General features: G+C 45.1%; 1 protein-coding gene across 3 annotated transcripts in view; it reads left to right on the top strand.

Annotated features, from left to right (window-relative positions):
* Positions 1-20,165, top strand: part of NKTR (natural killer cell triggering receptor) — a 1,518,686-nt gene that overhangs the window by 251,548 nt on the left and 1,246,973 nt on the right. For all 3 annotated transcript variants that reach the window (XM_044066053.1, XM_044066052.1, XM_044066051.1), the window contains exon 3: positions 6,375-6,449. In XM_044066053.1, coding sequence (XP_043921988.1) covers positions 6,375-6,449 — 75 coding nt within the window. The remainder of the gene's footprint in view (positions 1-6,374; positions 6,450-20,165) is intronic.

Below are 20,165 nucleotides of genomic sequence, written 5' to 3'. Positions count from 1 at the left end.
CAATAAACTGCCAGCTACAAAAATTCTGCACAAGGAGTTACCATCCACAAGCATGGAAAGTGAATGCCCTCTCATTCAGCTGGGAGAACCTACAAGTATACGCTTTCCCACTACTACCTCTCCTGCCAAAGGTACTCATAAAAGCCAGGCAAGAAGAGCCAAAGATGATCCTGACTGCACCAGACTGGCCACGCCAGCACTGGTACCCAATCTTAAGGAGCTTAGCACAAGAACCACCCTGGATTTTGCCTCAAATCCCACATCTGCTGACTCAGCACAACAATCAAATACTACACAGCCAGCTAAAGATCATAAATCTGGCTGCATGGAAGATTCCTTAGTCAAGCAAGCGATGCCTCTCTCCAAAGCTGTTATGGATGTTATTCTGGAGGCCAGAAGGCCTAGTACCAGGAAAGCCTTTTCGGATAAATGGAAGAGGTTCTGTGCCTGGAACCAAGCTCACAGCCTTGACCCTCTTGTCCCAAACATTCCTCAGATACTACAATACTTAACTGAGATGCTGGACAAAGGCCTCCCCTTCTCATCCATCAAGATCCACACCTCTGCCATCTCTGTTCATTACAACACGGATCCACCAATTTTCTCTAATCCTCTGTTAAAACAGTACCTCAGAGGGGCTAAAAACATAAGACCTCCCCGTAGAGCACCTACTCCAACTTGGGACCTCAACTTTGTTTTTTAAAAATTAACTTTACCTCCTTTTGAGACAGCTAACACAGCAGAATTAAAATACATCTCTTGGAAAACTGCTCTGCTCCTGGCAATAACATCAGCATGAAGAGTTTCAGAATTACAGGCACTAATGGCAGTGGAACCTTTCCTCATTTTCCACCAGGACAGGGTGTCTTTAAGAACTAACCCTACGTTTATGCCAAAGGTGCTATCCAGTGTGGCTCTAAACCAAACTATTCACTTGCCAACTTTTTATCCTAAACCACAGAATAAAGGAGAGAGACTACTGCATTCTTTGGACATTCACAGGCAGTTATGCTTCTACTTGGACAAAACCAAAGCTTTCAGAAAATCTGATCAATTATTGGTAGCATATGCTGCAGGAGCACAGGGAAAAGCCATTTCAAAACAGACCCTTTCAAAATGGATAGGACATTGTATACGTTTCTGCTACACATACCATGGAAAACCTGTACCTAGCAGCATTAGATCTCACTCCACCAGGGCAACAGCCACTTCAACTGCCTACCTCAGAGGAGTAGCTACCAAGGATATTTTGGAAGCAGCAACTTGGAGTTCTGTACATACCTTCACCAAGCATTACCATCTGCCTCTATACTCTAAATCCAGAGCTGGCTTCGCCACTGCAGTACTGCAGGGCCTTATAGTCACCCCAAATGCCGTATAGAACCAGCCACCCTACCTCAGCTTTGGGATTCTACCCAAGTGTAATGACTGCAGCAGTGTAACACGATGAACATAGTACAGTTTTGTACCTACCATAAATGTAGATGTTCGAGTGTATACACTGCTGCAGTCCAGGTTACCCTCCCTCCTTCCCCTCTTACTGGCTGGTACATACCTATGTCTTCTACTCTTTACTACCTATGGGGAGTATTTGCTGGTAGCTGTAAGTTGTTGTTTGCTTTTCTTATGTATGTTTTATTAGCAATTGGAATTGCCTACCTATTTAGAGGCACCTGACAATCTGGGGCAAGAAAAACTGAAGAAAATGGCGTCTGCTGCATCTTGTATATCCCTGTCACACTGACGTCAGGGAGGAAGCGACAGCAACTGACGCCAGACCAAGACTTTGGAACTCAGGCCGACTGGGGAACCGCCTGATGGAAGGATAACCCAAGTGTAATGACTGCAGCAGTGTATACACTCGAACATCTACATTTATGGTAGGTACAAAACTGTACTTTCCCTCGGACAGAGATGCCAGAGCATTAGACAGATGGGGAAAGAAAGTATATACGTCTGCAACTTTAGCAATGAGAGCCATAAATTGCCAATTTCATATGTTAAAATATCAGCAATTTCTGATGCCTCAGTTGAAACAAAAAATGCTTCCAGATTCAGATCCTCCTAATATTAAAGAAATGCAGGATTTATTGCATGCTACTGAACAAGTGGGAAAACATACTTTGCAATGTGGTTTTGATTCTTTAGAGGCCTCCTGTAGAGCAGCAGTTACAGGCTCTGTCATTAGAAGGCATGCTTGGTTAAAAGAACATTCGTTACCAGATCATGTTAAAGCAAAATTATTGGATGCACCTCTGCAGCAGGATGTCTTATTTGGAGTTAAGGCAGAAGAGGTATTAAAGAAAATAGAGGATAAGGCAAAATCTATGCAAATGGTTCAGCCTCCTCGATTTAGCAGAAATTGGCCAACAAAGAATTGGTCCTTTCCAGTTACAGACAGACCTCAGAGGGGCAGATACAGACGTCCAGAAGGTAGAAGTCAACCACAAGGTCCTTACAGCCCTCTACAATGGGGTGCACCAGTCCAGAAAGAAGGGGAAGACAGGCCCCAACCATATAAGAAGCAGCCCCAATGACTTCCCACTACAGCTGCCAAACAGCTCTCTCTTGGCAGCCCCCTTGGGAGGAAAACTGGCACTTTTCTATCACAGTTGGCAAATGATCACCAAAGACAAATGGGTTCTCAACACTGTATGTCAAGGTTACAGGTTCCACTTTCACACTCTGCCAAAGTTAAAAGGAATGCCAAATCTGTCACAAAATCAATGGGCAGAGGCTCAAAAACAAATTACAGCACTCATAGACATGAGAGCTATTCAACAGGTACCACCACAGCAACAAGGACAAGGATTTTACTCAAGACTCTTTCTGGTGCCCAGAAAAGAGAAAGCCTGGAGGCCCATTCTGGAGCTTTCTTCTTTAAACACTTACCTGCATGTTCTGAAATTCAAAATGTTGACACTACAGCAGCTTTTTCCCATGCTGGGCAAGAAAGCTTGGCTCGTGACCTTGGACCTCAAGGAGGCATACCTGCATGTCCCTATCAGACAAAATTGCAGAAGATACCTCAGATTCATAGCTGGTTCAATGCACTATCAATTCTCTGCACTGCCCTTTGGCTCATCTACTGCGCCCAGGGTCTTCACAAAGTGCCTGGCACCAGTAATTGCATTCTGCAGACAGAAAGGAATTCAAATTTATCCGTACCTGGACGACTGCCTGATTCAAGCAGAGAGCAAGGACATTCTTCTACAGCATCTGGCGTTTGTAAAAAAGTTAAGTTGCCTGGGGTACACAGTAAACGAAAAGAAATCAAAACTAGTGCCCTCACAAGAGATAGTATTCCTGGGTGCCAGCTTGAACACAACGGCCCAGATGGTTGTCTCACACCAGACAAGCAAGGACAATTGACTCAATACTTTCAGTTGATGGCAACACAGACCCAACTCCCTGCAAGAAAAATTCTGCAGGCCTTGGGTTACATGGCATCTTGCATACTACTAATTCCATATGCCAGACTGCATATGAGGAAACTACAATGGTACCTAAAGAGTGTATGGTCTCAACACTGTCAAAGTTTGGAGACAGTTATACCACTAATTCCTTGCCTTCAACAGGAGTTTCGATGGTGGGCTCAAGCTTGTCACCTCAACAAGGGACAGCCTTTTACTCAACCCAGAGCCAGTTAAACACTGACAACAGATGCATCGGATTACGCCTGGGGAGCACACATGGCAGGAAAATGTATTCAGGGCAAGTGGCCCGCAGAACAAAGGCATCTTCACATCAATCAAAAAGAGATGCTAGCTGTACAAAATGCCTTTCAAGCTTTCAAGGACCTGCTGCAGCTAGGGCAACTACTACTAAAGACAGACAACACTACAGTTATGTGGTACATAAACAAGCAAGGAGGCACTCACTCCTACCCCCTCTGCAGACAAGCCATGACCTTGTCGAACACAGCTGTAAATTACCAAGTTCATCTGCAAGCACAATTCCTGCCAGGAGAGAAAAACACACTGGCAGACGACTTAACTAGAAACATCAAGGATCCCCACGAATGGGAATTGAATCCACAAATATTCAGAATGATAACACAGAAATGGTGGAGCTCGGACATAGATCTGTTTGCATCCCCAAAGAACTACCAGCTACAGAAATTCTGCACAAGGAGTTACCATCCACAAGCATGGAAAGTGGATGCCCTCTCATTCAGCTGGAAAAACCTACAAGTATACGCTTTCCCACCACTACCTCTCCTTCCAAAGGTTCTCATAAAAGCCAGACAAGAAGAGCCAAAGATTTTGCACCAGATTGGCCACGACAACACTGGTACCCAATCTTAAAGAATTTAGCCCAAGGACCACCCTGGATTTTGCCTCAAATCCCACATCTGCTGACTCAGCACATCAATCAGATACTCCACAGCCAGCTCAAGACCTTAAACCTAGTTGCATGGAAGATTCCTTATTAAAGCAAGCAATGCCTCACTCCAAAGCTGTTATGGATGTCATTCTGGAGGCCAGAAGGCCTAGTACCAGGAAAGCCTATTCGGACAAATGGAAGAGGTTCTGTGCCTGGAACCAGGCTCACAACCTTGACCGTCTTGTCCCAAACATTCCTCGGATACTACAGTATTTAACTGAGATGCTGGACAAAGGCCTCTCCTTTTCATCCATCAAGATCCACACCTCTGCCATCTCTGCTCATTACAGCACGGATCCACCAATTTTCTCTAATCCCTTGCTAAAGCAGTACCTCAGAGGAGCTAAAAACATAAGACTGCCCCGTAGAGCACCTACTCCAACTTGGGACCTCAACTTTGTTTTGGAAAAATTAACTTTACCTCCTTTTGAGCCAGCTAGCACAGCAGAATTAAAATATATCTCTTGGAAAACTGCTCTGCTCCTGGCAATAACATCAGCACAAAAAGTTTCAGAATTACAGGCACTAATGGCAGTGGATCCTTTCCTCATTTTCCACCAGGACAGGGTGTCTTTAAGAACTAACCCTACGTTTATGCCAAAGGTGGTATCAAGTGTGGCTCTAAACCAAACTATTCACTTGCCAACTTTTTATCCAAAACCACAGAATAAAGGGGAGAGACTACTGCATTCTTTGGACATTCATAGACAGTTACGCTTCTACTTGGAGAAAACCAAAGCTTTCAGAAAATCTGAACAGTTATTGGTAGCATATGCTGCGGGAGCACAGGGAAAAGCCATTTCTAGACAGACTATCTCAAAATGGATAGGACATTGTATACATTTTTGCTATGCACACCATGGGAAACCTGTACCTAGTAGCATTAGGTCTCACTTCACTAGGGCAACAGCCCCTTCAACTGCCTACCTCAGAGGAGTACCTACCAAGGATATTTTGGAAGCAGCAACATGGAGTTCTGTGCATACCTTCACCAAGCATTACCATCTGCCTCTTTACTCTAAATCCAGAGCTGGCTTCGCCACTGCAGTGCTGCAGGGCCTAATAGCCACCCCTAATGCTTTATAGAACCAGCCTCCTTACCTCAGCTTTGGGATTCTACCCAAGTGTAATGACTGCAGCAGTGTAACACAATGAACATAGTACAGTTTTGTACCTACCATAAATGTAGATGTTCGAGTGTAGACACTGCTGCAGTCCAGGTTACCCTCCCTCCTTCCCCTCTTACTTGCTGGTACGTACCCATGTCTTCTACCCTTTGCTACCTATGGGGAGTATTTGTTGGTAACTGAAAGTTGTTGTTTGCTTTTCTTATGTATGTTTTATTAGCAATATAAATTGCCTACCTGTTTGGGGGCATCTGACATCTGGGGCAAGAAAAACAGAAGAAAATGGCAGTGTCTACACTCGAACATCTACATTTATGGTAGGTACAAAACTGTACTTTTTTGAGACCCCATCTAAAGGAACCTTTTCCTCCATGGGATGTGAAGTTTTAAGCTGCAGAAATTATCAATTTTGTCTATGCAGTTCAGTCTCGGAACTGGTCAGCTGCTAGCAACATTGCATCTCATTTAGGACTACTAGTCTTTAAAACTTAAAAAAGAAAAAAAAATCTTGCTGTGTAAAGACCAGAAACAGTTGCTAAAAATGAGACTATGAAGAGCAGCCCAGGAATTCATATTGTGAGAGATTGTCATATTTCAGTTTATAATCTTAGCTCCTTTGGTGGTTAGCAACCTTAATTTAGCTTTACATTTTATGGTCTTGTTGGTTGCCTTCGAAGTGGAAATAAGCCGGCTAGGGTTTAGGTAATGCAAGTAGTCTTTGTGCAGGCTGGCTTTGCAGTACATGCTAGATGTTTTGTGACTCTTATGGCATGCCTCACTGCGTATGTATAAAAGAATATTTAGTCTTTATACTGTAAAGTAGAATTTGTTTTAACTTGTCTCTGTTTTTATTTTATCTAGTTGGTCGAATTGTATTTCAACTTTTCTCAGATGTGTGTCCTAAGACCTGCAAAAATTTTCTTTGTCTCTGTACAGGTAAGTGATGCAGCTTGCTTTCTTTAAATTGCTTGTGTGTAATTGACAGTTTGTTTTGTTTAGTGCATTATGCACATCTAGATAATGTGTGAGTATACATAATGTATATTATACCCATTCTGTCAACTGACACTTCTCGACAAACTGGTCAAATACTCATTTTATTGAGTTGTGTTTTTCTTATGTAGCTTTGCAATAACAGAAATGGGAAAGGGTTGCATGGAGTAAATTCCTAGCGGAATGCTGCAAGTCCAGATGCAGTACATTTATTTGGTCTGAGTGAAACAATTGTCCTAGGTTATAAAGTAGCAAAACTTACAGTACTTTGAATTTTCTGCTAAGTTAATGCAGCCAGGTAGTTGCCCATCATATTCTTCTTATAGACCCATTACCAAGATTTCAAAAAAAGATACAAAAAAATATATATATAATAGTAGTCCATGAAAAAAAAAGACAACAGTAGCCTTGATCTTTGAAATTGCTACACCTAGTAATTGCAGTGTCTCACTTAATAGAGAGACGGCCATAAAATGTAACGATTTGCAGGCAGAATTGAAAAAAATGTGGAAAAAAGATACTACTAGTAGTAAGAGCAATGGGTCTAATAAAAAAGAATTTACAGTTGTATTTAATTATGCGACCAATACATTATATGTATGATTTGCAGGAGTGAATCCTGGGCACTTTTTGGGTGTTGCGAAGAGCACTTTTGACTGACATCAAAGACTGAAACAACACTAATTTCATGAACTTTAATTATACCCTGACTTAAGAGAGTGGATCACCCCCATCATGGTATTAGAAACCCAGAAGATTTGGAGACATTAAAACAAGTGAGAAGAACATATCTGCGCTCTCTCTCTCAGAGTGGTGCAGAGGTCTGATATTATCAATACTTAAGATAACGAGGACTGGAAGTACAAATGTGTATATAGAGGGTGTACTTCAGTGAGTTTGAGAGCAAATGCAGTTTGCAATACATTTCCGGATGGAATTGTTTTTCACTTGATCACCACCAAATTGGAGGTGTTTCAAGTCAGAAGATTATTTTGGGGAGGGTGTTGAAGCTGCTGATCACTGTATTTACTTGATCATGTTCTGTCTTGTCTGGAACAGTGTTTTTGTATGTATAACAATTGGAAATGGGTTTCTGTGGGCAGAACTTAATTTTAGTTGATCTTTAGACACTGGAAACATTCTCAGAAAGAAGTTAATCTCCTTTTTTTTTGGGGGGGGGGGTAACTGAAACATTTGTGTATGAAAGTGACTGACAGTTACTTTCAGTTTATTACAGTTAATTGATTTTCGATTTGGCATATCAGAGGTTGTGTGTGTGTTTGTGTGTGTTTGTTTGTGTGTGTGTGTGTGTGTGTGTATGTATACGATTGAGTGAGTGAGAGAGAAACACACAAGTTTGAATACATTATTGTGAGCAGAAATTCCTTAACATGATCACAGTAGTATATCAGAGCTGTACCCAGTCAGGTCATAGTTATTTTTTGGGGGAAGAGATGACCAAGCAGTCTGCTTCGGAAAAACAATTGAAAGCAGAGATCCCTTCCACCCAAAGTTATCTTTAGAAATTTCTTTGACAATTTATCTTCTCCTAAGTGATTCAAGTCCCCACCAAACCCAGTCAGTTCCACCGAATATGCAGAAACTTACACCACCACACACTATATCAATGTGCATATCAGATGAATGGATGCAGCTGTACCCTGTAGGAACAAGCACAGGGCAAATTCAAGGATCAAACCCACATGGTGGAACTATAATGTCAACAAGTTTTACAATAAAAGGATTGACCAAAAGTAAGAAGAGAAATTTCTGAAATGTTAGAGACCTTGTCACTGAAATAAACAACTCAGGAGCTTAATAAAATCCACCAAAGATAAGTTGGAGGCTAAAATAGTTACCCAGGCCAAAGACAATGATGAGGCTTTTTTCTTTTTTAGATATGTTAATAAGCTCAAAAGCAGAATGCAGCAATGCGCTAAGCTGATTATGAACGATGTTACCTACACTAAGGCTGAAGATAAAACTAACCTACTGGTCCATAAATTTAGATCTAACTTTACCTCTCTCTTCCCCCCTTCTGTCCCTCAAGATATACCTAAAACTGGCTCGCCTCCAGCTGTCACACAAGACCATGTCCTAAAAGTGCTGTCAGAAGCTGAAAGTACTGCCCTGATGTGTCATGACAGTATCCCTGCATGCAACTTAAATAACATGAAGCACGATTTACCAACACCCCTAACAACACTGTTCAGTCTCAATCTCCATACAAATTTTGCACCAAATGAAAGGAGAACTGCAGATCTGAAGTAGGCAGACTTCATTTGTCTGCAACCTGTGGGTATCGGATCCGACCTCGGATCCGAGCCGGCATTTCTAAAGCTTTAGGCTCCGAGCTCCTAGCTCCTCCCTCTACCTATAATCCCCTGCCAAGCCCTAACTGACCTCAGATTTCGTTTGCCGCTTTCGAAGTTGCGACGGACTCCTAGAGCTCCTAGTTGGATAAGTGTTTTTTGACTAAAAAAAGTTGAAATTTCTTAACCCTTTTTGATTTTATAGTAAGAGTGTGTGTTAGACTTTCCTTCCTCTATCTTTTTTAATTTTTTTCTCAGGATTTGCGTAGTTGTGTGTGGTGTGTTTGTTTAGGCCTTTAGGGCATAGAGATGACTGAAGCCCATAAGGCAGTTTTCTCTAAGTGTACCGAGTGTGGCCATAAGCTGTCCCCAGCGGATGGCCACACTCGGTGCGTTAAATGCTTGGGGGTTGAACACCTGTCATCTGGTTGTTCCATTTGTGCAGGGTTCAACCCCCGAGCTTTGAGGAAGCGGAGGTCGAAGCTTGTTCTGACGGGACTTCTCCCTCCAGATACGGCTTCGGCCTCTGCCCCTTCTAGTCAGCAAGCAGTTGCTGTGGTCTCCCCTCCCCCGGCTGGGACTCAACCTCCCTCAAAAAAGCCGGAGGAGAGGGAGACTTCCAGGGAGAGAGACAAGAAGGAGAGGCACAGGGAGAGGCACCACAAACGGAGAGCCGAGACATCCAGTTCGGCTCCTCCGTCTAAACGGGCCTCTCCTGTGCCTTCTAGATCTCCTCCTCCTCGGCTGCACTCCCCTCGGTTCTCTCCTGGAACCGAGGAGGAGGAGGCTAGCCCTTCAGTGAGGTCCCCGAAGCGGCTCTCTAGATCCGCTTCGGTGTCCTCATCTAGATCGACCTTTTCGATGAGTGAAGCAGACATGGACCGGATGATGAGGAAATTCATCCAGGCCCAAATGCAAATGGGAGTGCTCCTAGCCCCCCCCATCCGGGAGGGGCTTCGACACCTTTTTTCGCCCCCTTGGCTCCTTCTCCGACCCACACCCTGGGTTTGGAGCTGTCGGCGCTGGGCAGAGTTGGATCCGGGGGTGGGTCGGATCCGATAGGTCGGAGCACCTCGGATCCGTCCCATCCCTTGAGTGTTTCGGGTACTTCGGACCCGATCTCTCGGAGCCGAGGACCGAGCCTCGGATCCGAGGGAGCTGGTGTGTCTTCGGCTCCGACCAGGTCGGAGCACACCGGTCTTTTGGATCCGATGGTTTCGGCTCCGGCTCCGGTCCATGCGTCGGATCCGAGTGGGGGTCGGCTATCGGGGTTTAGAGGAGCTGGCTCTCCCTCGGCCTTCGACGTAGTGGAAAGGGCGCTGTTGAGGACTACCGGACCCCCGGTCCCTGCCACGGCTCCACCCCGCACTCCCTTGCAATTGGGCCAGGCTCCCACCAGCCGGCCCCAGGGACAGCCCGCCTCGATGTCCCAAGTAGTTCCCTTGGAACATCCAGTGGCTGAAGAGGACTCCTCGGACAGTCCCCCCCGAGGAAGTACCTCGGAAGCGTAAGTGCAAAAGGAGGCACTTGGACTCCCCTGAGTCCATTACCGAAGACACAGACTTGGATGAAGGGGAGGGCTCCCCAAGGTCACCCCCTGAAGACGTCTCATTTGGAGACATTATGGAAATGCTAAGGATCAGGGGGGGGTGGTCTGCCCCCAAGGCCTCCTCAGACGAGTCTGTGTTTTTGGAGGCATTCGAGGCGGGCCCATCTACCTCTTGGGTGTCCCCTCCTGCCGACCCTCTGGTGGACCTTATATCCACCAGAGCATGGAAGGATCCGGACACCGTTGAACCCATGCCAAAGCGACCTGACCGTATCTTGAGCCCCCTGGCGGACCGCATTCATTGGAGCAAAGGCCCCCCGGTAGATGCCATGATGATGGCTGCAGCCACTAAGAGGGAGTTGGCCCAGGAGAGTCCCTCTATGCATCCTCCGGGCAAGGAGTCCCGATCGATGGATCGCATTGGGAAGCGAGTTTTTAGTTCAGCAACCTTCTCTTTGAGGGCGCTGAACTACATGGCACATGTCATTAGGATGCAGCGGGATTTGATCAAGGAATACGCTGCATCTCCCCCAGAGTCCATGTCGGGTGAGGACAAGCAGGTGTACTCCACCCGAATGGCCACTCTTCGAGAAATATCCAATACGTCTATGCGGCTACTTTCTCACGCTACCGAGGGAGCCACTAGAGCCAGCGGAGCGGGCCTAGTTATGAGACGGCAGGCCTGGCTTCGCCACTGTGATTTCGCAGAGCCCTTCAAGGCGACTTTCGCGAATGCCCCATTCGATGGTTCTGCCTTGTTTGGCAAGACTGTTCGCGAAACATTAACCCAGAGCGAAAAGGACGGGAAGACGCTGTCTGCCGTCTGAGTCCGCTTCTCAGCTCCCCAGAGGTCCTTCTCGAAGAACCAAAAGGGACAGAAGAAGATGTGGTTCCGGAAGTCGCAGCAGTCCCAGCCTGCTCCGGATAACCAGTCCTTCCGTGGCAGAGGAGGACAGGGAGGTCGCCGTCCTAGAGGCAGAGGGGCTCCTAGAAACTTTGGGTCCAGAGAACCTTTCTCTGATAGACCCACGCAACAGCCCTGAAGGGTTGCCCGGCTGTCCGTCTCTGGAGGCAGTCGGGGGGCGTTCTTTGAGGCACCTGACTTCTTGGGAGTCCATCACATCGTTGGGTGCTTCGTGTGATATCCAGAGGTTATACCATTCCCCTGAGCAAAGTCCCCAGATCACTCAGCCTCCCAGATGTACCACCCGACCAAAGGGAGGCAGCAGCTATCAAAATAGGGCAGCTGCTAGAAAAAAGAGCTATCCAGCGCGTCCCCCTAGATCAGACCTGATCAGGGTTCTACTCCAGGTTCTTTTTAGTGCCAAAGAAAACGGGGGACTTAAGACCAATCTTAGATCTTTCCCTGCTGAACCTGTCAGTAACCAAGCAAAAGTTCCGGATGGTCACCCTACAATCTATACTCCCCCTCTTGAGGGAGAACGACTGGATGTGCTCTATCGACCTCAAGGACGCGTACTACCACATTCGGATGGACAGACGATCCAGGAGGTTTCTTCGCTTCCGGCTGGGAGCCAGTCATTACCAATTCAGGGTCCTTCCCTTCGGTCTCACCTCTGCCCCCAGGGTGTTCACCAAGGTATTATCAGTTGTAGCGGCCCACCTGAGACTCCAGGGATTACAGGTCTTCCCGTACCTGGACGACTGGCTCCTGACGGCATCATCAAGGCATCTACTGTGTTCAGCCAGGGACTATTTCCTTTTCATAGCCCCAAGGCTGGGCATCACTATAAACTGGGAGAAATCTTTACTGCATCCCACACAAATTTTAGATTTCATAGGAGGAAGGTTAAACACCAGGTCAATGCGGGCCTTCCTCACCCCAGACAGACTTTCCAGCCTGAAGTGTCATGTCACAGCAGTCCTGCAACCTTTTCCGACAGCAGCTCTGGTCATGAGGGCCCTGGGTTCAATGGCGGCAGCTATTCCACTTCTGCTTCATGCGCGCTTACACATGCGGGTTCTTCAGTGGACCCTACAGGTCCAGTGGTCCCCACTATATTACCCTCTCAACAGTCCGATAGCGGTCAGCAAAGCATGCAAAGACTCCCTTCTTTGGTGGCTCCAGTCTCCGGAGCCTCTAACAGGGAGACCCTTTTCGGCAGCATTCCCCCGAGCCACAGTGACCACGGACGCTTCTCGCCTCGGGTGGGGGGGGGGGGCATTCTGCAGGCAAGATTGTCCAAGGCACGTGGAACTCCACAGAGACCTCGTTGCATATAAATGTCCTGGAAATGAGGGCGGTGCTCCTAGCGTTGCAAGCACTTCACAGCCTTCTTCCTTCGGGGACTATTGCGATCCAGACAGACAACATGTCGGTAGTCTGGTACATCAACAAGCAGGGAGGAACCAGGTCCTACCCCCTTTGTCGAGTGGCCATGAGAGTCTGGGAATGGGCAATTTCCACCAAACGCTTTCTTGTAGCAACGCACATTCCGGGAAAATCCAACATCCTTGCGGACAAACTCAGTCGCACCATTCTTTCCCCACACGAGTGGTCTCTCAATCCTCTGGTAGCGAAGAAGATTTTTGCCGTCTGGGGGCAACCCTGTTGCGATCTTTTTGCTTCTCACTCAAATGCCAAATGCGACAGTTTCTTCGCTCTGCTTCCCCCACCAGGGGAATCCCCGAGAGACGCTCTGGTGCATGCTTGGCCTCCCGGTCTCCTTTATGCCTATCCTCCACTACCTCTGATGCAGAGGCTCCTGCAGAAAGCCAACAGTTTGGGGAGCAGAATGATTCTCATTGCCCCGTTCTGGCCTCGTCAACCCTGGTTCCCTTATGTATGGTCTCACAAAGTGAATCCACCCTGGATTTTGGATCCGATCCCGGATCTCATCTCCCATCCTCTGGGAATTCCGGTCCCCAATCTACACACCCTGAAATTGGCAGCCTGGCTGCTCCAGTTCCATTCTTGATCAGGACTCCCGGTATCTCGTCACCTGTCAAGGCCATTTTAGTGGCGGCTCATAAACCTTCCACTAGGAAGGTTTATTGGAGCAAATGGAAAAGGTTCTCTATTTGGGCGGTCCAGAAAAGTATGGATCCTTTTTCAGCACCTATGTCTGCGGTGCTGGATTTCTTAACAGACCTCTTTCATCAAGGGGCTAGTTCTTCCACGGTAAAGGTACAATTGGCAGCGATCTCTCATTATCATATAGGTCATGAGTCAGCTCCCCTCATGACGGCGAAACTTTGTAAAACCTTTCTCAAAGGAGTTTTTCTGCTGAAGCCACCAGTCAAAGAAGTTGTACCACCTTGGGACCTATCCTTAGTTCTACAGGCCCTTACTGCTCCTCCCTTTGAGCCTGCAGCTTCGGCAGATCTAAAGTACCTTTCCTGGAGGACTGCCTTCTTGGTAGCTATCACTTCAGCCAGAAGAGTGTCTGAGCTTCAGGCTCTATGCGTCAAGCCGCCTTACCTTTCCTTCTTTCCAGATAGGGTGTGCCTCAGGACCAATCCATCTTTTCTTCCAAAAGTTTCTTCAGAATCTAATATTAATCAATCTATCAACTTACCTGTGTTTTTTCCCAAGTATAAAAACAAAGGAGAATACAAGCTGCATTCTTTGGATGTTCATAGACAATTGCGCTTTTACATTCACAGAACGGCTGGTCACAGGCAATCAGATCAGCTGTTCGTTTCCTTTGCTAAATTTGCTTTCGGTAAAGCAGTTTCCAAAGTCACACTATCGAGATGGATTGCTAATTGTATTCTGCAGGCTTATGACACTTCAGGCAGACCTGCTCCTCATAGGGTTACGGCTCATTCTACCAGGGCAGTTTCCACTTCAGCCGCGTTTAAGTCCCGAGTATCATTGGACGATATCTGCGCGGCAGCCACTTGGGCCTCGCCTCATACTTTTATTTCTCATTATAAGGTGGATGTTGTTTCCAGGGGAAGAGCATCCTTTGGTTCAGCGGTGCTCCGGAACATCCTTCCATGACGGCCACCCAAGATTTAGGTAGCTGGGGACTCTGTCCCACAGGTTGCAGACAAATGAAGTCTGCCTACTTCAGATTTAGAAGTTATGTACTCACCATAACGTTCCATCTGAGTAGGTGACTTCATTTGGATGCAACCATCCCCCCCTCCATCCCCCTGACCTTTATACAGCAAGAGTTTATTCTTTTTGGATACTTTTTATTATAGTATTGTATAGGCAAACTCAATCTGAGGTCAGTTAGGGCTTGGCAGGGGATTATGGGTAGAGGGAGGAGCTAGGAGCTCGGAGCCTAAAGCTTTAGAAATGCCGGCTCGGATCCGAGGTCGGATCCGATACCCACAGGTTGCATCCAAATGAAGTCACCTACTCAGATGGAACGTTATGGTGAGTACATAACTTCTAATTATTCCCTTCATACAGGAGGAACTTCCACAGATCCATACGTCTGACCAGCCTCGTATGCAAAATTATGGAAAAAATTATCAGAGAAGTAATCAGCCCAGGACATAAGGAACCTGGACCCATCTCACTTTGGATTTGTCATGGGCAAGTCATGCTTACTAAACCTAGTGGACTTTTTTTTAAAAACATCACCAAAACAGTGGATGAAGGCAAAACATTACACACTGCATACCTTGACCTGGCCAAAGCTTTTAACACAATTCCACACTTAGGCATTGTAGAAAAGCTAAATAAACTGGGAATAGACTCCTATGTCACCAGCTGGATTGCCAACTGGCTCACATATAAGAAGTAGGAAATCAAAATAGTTACCTCCACAAAGAGATCAGTCACCAATGGATACTGCAGGGTTCTGTGCTGGGCCTCTCATGTTTGGCATGTACTTTTCTGAAGAAAAAACAAATACCAAAGGGCTGTAGCTGACGAGGTTTACAGATGACTGCAAGCTAGGAGCAGTCCTTGAATCCCCCAAAAACGTGGGGGTCTGCAGGATGGTTTGTCCCAAATAAATAACTGGTGCCAAAATCATGGACTGAAACTAAATGCCAAAACATGTGTTGTTGTATCCTGTGGGACGTCATCTGCAAAGGGAACTACCACATTAATAATAACCCCTAAGAGTTGACCCAGTATTTTGGAATTTGGGAACTTATGCCGTCAGTGATCTAAGTATTGACCAAGATGTTTCCATTGTTGTGAGGAAACCCTTCTATACTGCACAGCTTGTAAACAAAGGGATTGTGTCTAGATCTAGAGATGACAGTGTTCTCTTCTGCTCAGCCCTCATTAGATGAGTCATTGAGTCTAATGCTGTATTTGGCATGTATCTGTTCAGATGCATGCTCACAGAGTCACCGTACTAAAAGGATACAAGGCGTAAACAATATGTCCTACATGGACTAACTCAAAGCTCTCTGACTGTACTCTTTATCTGCAGACAGCTAAGAGGTGACCTGTGTCTGGCATACAAGGCATCCTCCGACCTAAAACTGATGGAGTTACTGCACATCGTCAGGTCAAATGGTATCAGAAATACTCTGTCTAGGGTTCTAAACCTCTTCTGCAACATCAACAGAACAGTTTGGAGGAACAGCTATATCTCGCAGAGGATACTACTGTGCTTGAACAGATTACCCATCCAAATACCTATCCATATTCAAGCAGAACTTGGATCTATGGATGGGATACAAAGTTTATTCCAGGACTGCTTCCTGTGCTACTAATGGACAGAGGCAACACCTTAATGCTTTATTCCAGCCATGGGTCCCTCAGATTATCTATGGTATGATCCCACTTATTCCAACTAGAGGTAATGTATAATTGTCGACCATGGGATGAGTAAGGCCAGTGCCTAAACAAATAGGATAGGGATTGGCTAGGCTTAAAATGGCCTGCAAGGGCAGCAAGCTTAATACTTAAATATGAACCTGTCGAGGTATGGAACCTGATGACTAGTGCTGGAACTTGTTCAGCAATAAATGATCATTAGTTTGGCTTAGTATCAATGGCTGTGAGTGTAATTAATTGAAATGGGTTACTTCGGTCAGGATTTTTTACATTGTCATAGTCATAAATTGGAGGTGTCCAGAGTCAGAATGTAGCTGTCCTTAGGTAAAGGTGTTGACTTAATTAGCTGATTAGTGTAATAATTTAATTACAGTTAAAACAAGCATTGATCTGACCTCAACACAATGAAAACAGATTTATGTTTCCAGCTTTTTAGTGGTGTTACTGTATTATTTCACAGAATTGGTACTGCAGATTAAATACGTGCATTTTGTTTTGAAATAGCTATTTTTCTCATTAGTCAAGGTCAGGTTAGGTGAAGTCATAAATATTGTGCTATATTAATGTTAGAACTGAAGACAGTATTTGTCTGTAGAAGGTACTGTTTTCAGACATTTAAAAGATCATGTGCAAGTCTTTTTTATTCTCTGCTATCTTCTTTAGTTTATATTTCTTAGAGGCAGCTCCCTATTGAAGTATTGGCACTTGAAATGCTGAGTTTCGACATGCAAAAAAAGAAATCCAGAAGAGCAAATCTCAGACTGCTGCTCTTTAAACTTCTTTTTTGCAGTGGGGCAAGCTCCCCCAAACTAATACACATCAACTCTGAGGTCACCATACATTGGAGAAAAGGGAGTATTCCAAGAAATGGACATTCTGGACTCTGTATACCCAAGTCTGTTCTTTCAGACATTTCATTCTCCTTGTTTTAGGGCTTGCTCTAGCAGGTCCTGACACTTGGTCACCATTAGAACAGGTTCTTACTGTGAAATGTGTTTTTTATGTAAATAGCATGCATATTTTTTTCTTTATTCTTCCTGTAGTCATACTAAACCTTTGCTAAACTCATACTAATATCAACTATCCTTATTTTTTTCCTGTAGCTCTGTCCCTAACTACATTTAAAGTATCTAGCATGTCACACCTGCCTCTTAACATACCCTGAGTGCTGGTATAAATTTGTTTCTCTTCAGCTTGGTGTACAGTGAATAATCATTTTCCACAAACACTCTGCTGTCTCCAGTTTTTACTTTTTTTGCCAGAGTTTTGTCAGGATCAATTCTTTCTGCTGGTATGATTGCATGATTACTAGTACAGGTCTTGGCTGATTTCTCACGGCCAGGTTTGGAGCATACATACAATTTGCAGTTTCAGTTAACAAATTCCGCTGTGGAATACCAGTCTAGTTGCATATTTATGCTTTCATAAAATTAATGCAGTGTATTTCTTCTATTTTCTCTGGTACAGCAGAAAATCTTATGTTTTCTCTATATGCTGTATCTTCTAACTCTTTATCATGTTTTGAAACAGCTCTTCCTTAGCAATCTCATAAGTATCTTGGAAATGGTGGTTATCCATGTCTTAAAAGCCCTTCACCACCTGTGAATTCCAGATGTTCTTCGTGTTTCACTGTTGCAGTCATTACATTTGGGTAATCCTGCTGGCAGGTTGCCCTCAGCTAGCCTGACTTCCAAAGTCTTGGGTCCTGCATCGGCTGCTGTCGCGCCCCTTCCCTGACGTCAGATTGTCAGGGGTATAAAAGAAGCAGCCGACGCCATTTTCTTCAGTCTTTCTTGCCACGCAGTGCCCAAAGCAGAAGCAGTTCGCAAGTGCCTGTCGACCGACTCCTGAAATTTTCATGTTTGAGTTTTAGAACCGAAGTCTTCAATAAAGCTAAGTACCCCATTGGGGAAACTTTTTTCTTGCTCCAGACCGATGTCAGAAAAAGTTAATAATTGTATTACTTGTGGAAAGCAAATACCTCATAAGGATTTTCATTCTTACTGTATTCCTTGCCTATGCCCTGATCACAACGTTTCTGGTTGTCGGTTTTGTGCTAGATTTAACCAACGCACTATTAAGCGTCTGTATTCTTTTGCTTTAAAGTATTTTGGTAGCAGGTTTAATTATCCTAAAATGTCGTCTGATAGCCGTCCGACTACCGGAGTTTACAAAAAATGCAAAGAAAAGGATAAAGAAAAACAACCGAGGTCCAAAACCGACGATGAAGCATCTCCTAAGCCAGTCGCCGGTTCTCAGTGAGGCGCTTTCGCAGCCCCTAACACCCGCTATTTTGGAGTCGCAGGCTGCTACCATGGAGTCAGCCATGCCACTGGATACTCAAAGTATTGGAGCCTCGGACGCTAATCCCTCAGATGGGTCCAGAGCCGCTGAGCAGGTACCGGCTTCTGAGGGTGTATTCAGACCATAACATCTTTACATTAAAACGACTTCAGCCTCAAAGACAAAGACTAAAGCAGTTTCTAAAGCAAAGAAACAAACTCAAGAGCCACGTGTACAGGTCTCTATGCCCAAAAAACAGATTATCAAGATGGCCAAAGACCTGAGTACATTGATCAGGGGTTCCCATCCCCTCCTGATAAGAGGCCTAGGCAAGAGACTGACAATCTTCAGATCAGGTTTCTATTTCTTCTGATTCCTCTTCTGATCAGGGATATTCTTTACCCCCTATGAGGATTCTGATGCTGAAGAATCTATACCTTCAGCATCCCTCCTGAGGATTATTTCTTTGGGGAAACCTTGCATACCATAAGGGAGCATTTTGACTGGGAAAGCCAAGATTTTTCAGAATCAAAAAAGAGGCTATGGGATTTCCTTTTACTACCACAGCACAGGCCTCTAGCCATTCCCCCTGTGTTAGACATTGTAGATAATGTGTTTTCAGAGTCTAGTTTGACCCCCTGACTCCTTACCTCCAGCTCCTGTTAAGCCTGACAGATATTACAGGGTTCCTGACTCACACAAATTTATTTTTAAAATCCCTGCTGCTGACCCAGAAACTATTTCACAGGGTCTCAAGGGAGTTAAGGTCTCTACAGCAAAAAACCCAACCCCCTCTGACAGGGATTCAAGGGCACTGGATAGATGAGGAAAAAAGGTTTACACATCTGCAACTTTGGCTATAAGGGCCTTAAACTGTCAGTTTCAAATGCTCAAGTATCAGCAACATCTCATGGGATTGCTTAAACAGAAAATGATGTAAAATTCTGAATGTGCTAAAAACAAGGAAATGCTCGATTTATTGCATGCAACTGAACAAGCTGGAAAGCATATTTTGCAGTGTGGTTTTGATTCTTTGGAGGCCTCCTGCAGGGCCGCAGTTACGGGTTCTGTAATTAGGAGGCATGCTTGGTTAAAGGAACAAAATCTGCCTGATCATGTTAAGGTTAAGTTACTAAATGCACCTTTACAGCATGATACTTTGTTTGGTGCTAAGGCAGAAGAGGTGTTAAAGAAAATGGAAGACAAAGCTAAATCTATGCAAACTGTTAAGAGTTTTTACAAGTGCAGCCACCTAGGTTTAGTAGACACTGGCCTACAAAAAATTGGTCCTTTCCTGTAACATGCCTAGGGTACACAGTCAACGAAAAGAAATCAAAACTAGTACCCTCTCAAATGACAACATTCCTGGGTGCAAGCTTGAATACAACTGCCCAGATGGTTTATCTCACGCCAGACAAACAAAGGCAACTGACTACCTATTTCACAATGTTGGCAACAAAGGCCCAGTTATCTGCAAGAAAAATTCTGCAGGCTTTGGGCTTCATGGCATCCTGCATCCTACTAATTCCATATGCAAGACTGCATATGAGGAAACTTCAGTGGTACCTAAAAGGTGTTTGGACTCAACATTGCCACAGCCTGGAAACAATGATTACTCTCACTCCCTGCAACAGGAGTTTCGATGGTGGGCAAAGGCTTGTCACCAGAACAAGGAACAGCCATTCACATTAACCCCAGCCAGGCAGTCACTAACAACGGATGCATCAGATTATGCCTGGGGGGCCGACATGGCAGGAAGATGCATTCAGGGCACATGGACCTCAAACCAAATGCATCTA

The sequence above is a fragment of the Protopterus annectens genome, chromosome 3.part0 (genome assembly GCF_019279795.1).
Source record: "Protopterus annectens isolate FY-2018-M chromosome 3.part0, PAN1.0, whole genome shotgun sequence".
Lineage (NCBI taxonomy): Eukaryota > Metazoa > Chordata > Ceratodontiformes > Protopteridae > Protopterus > Protopterus annectens.
Note: the sequence above shows the minus strand (reverse complement) of the source record. Positions and strands in the feature narration are given on the sequence as shown.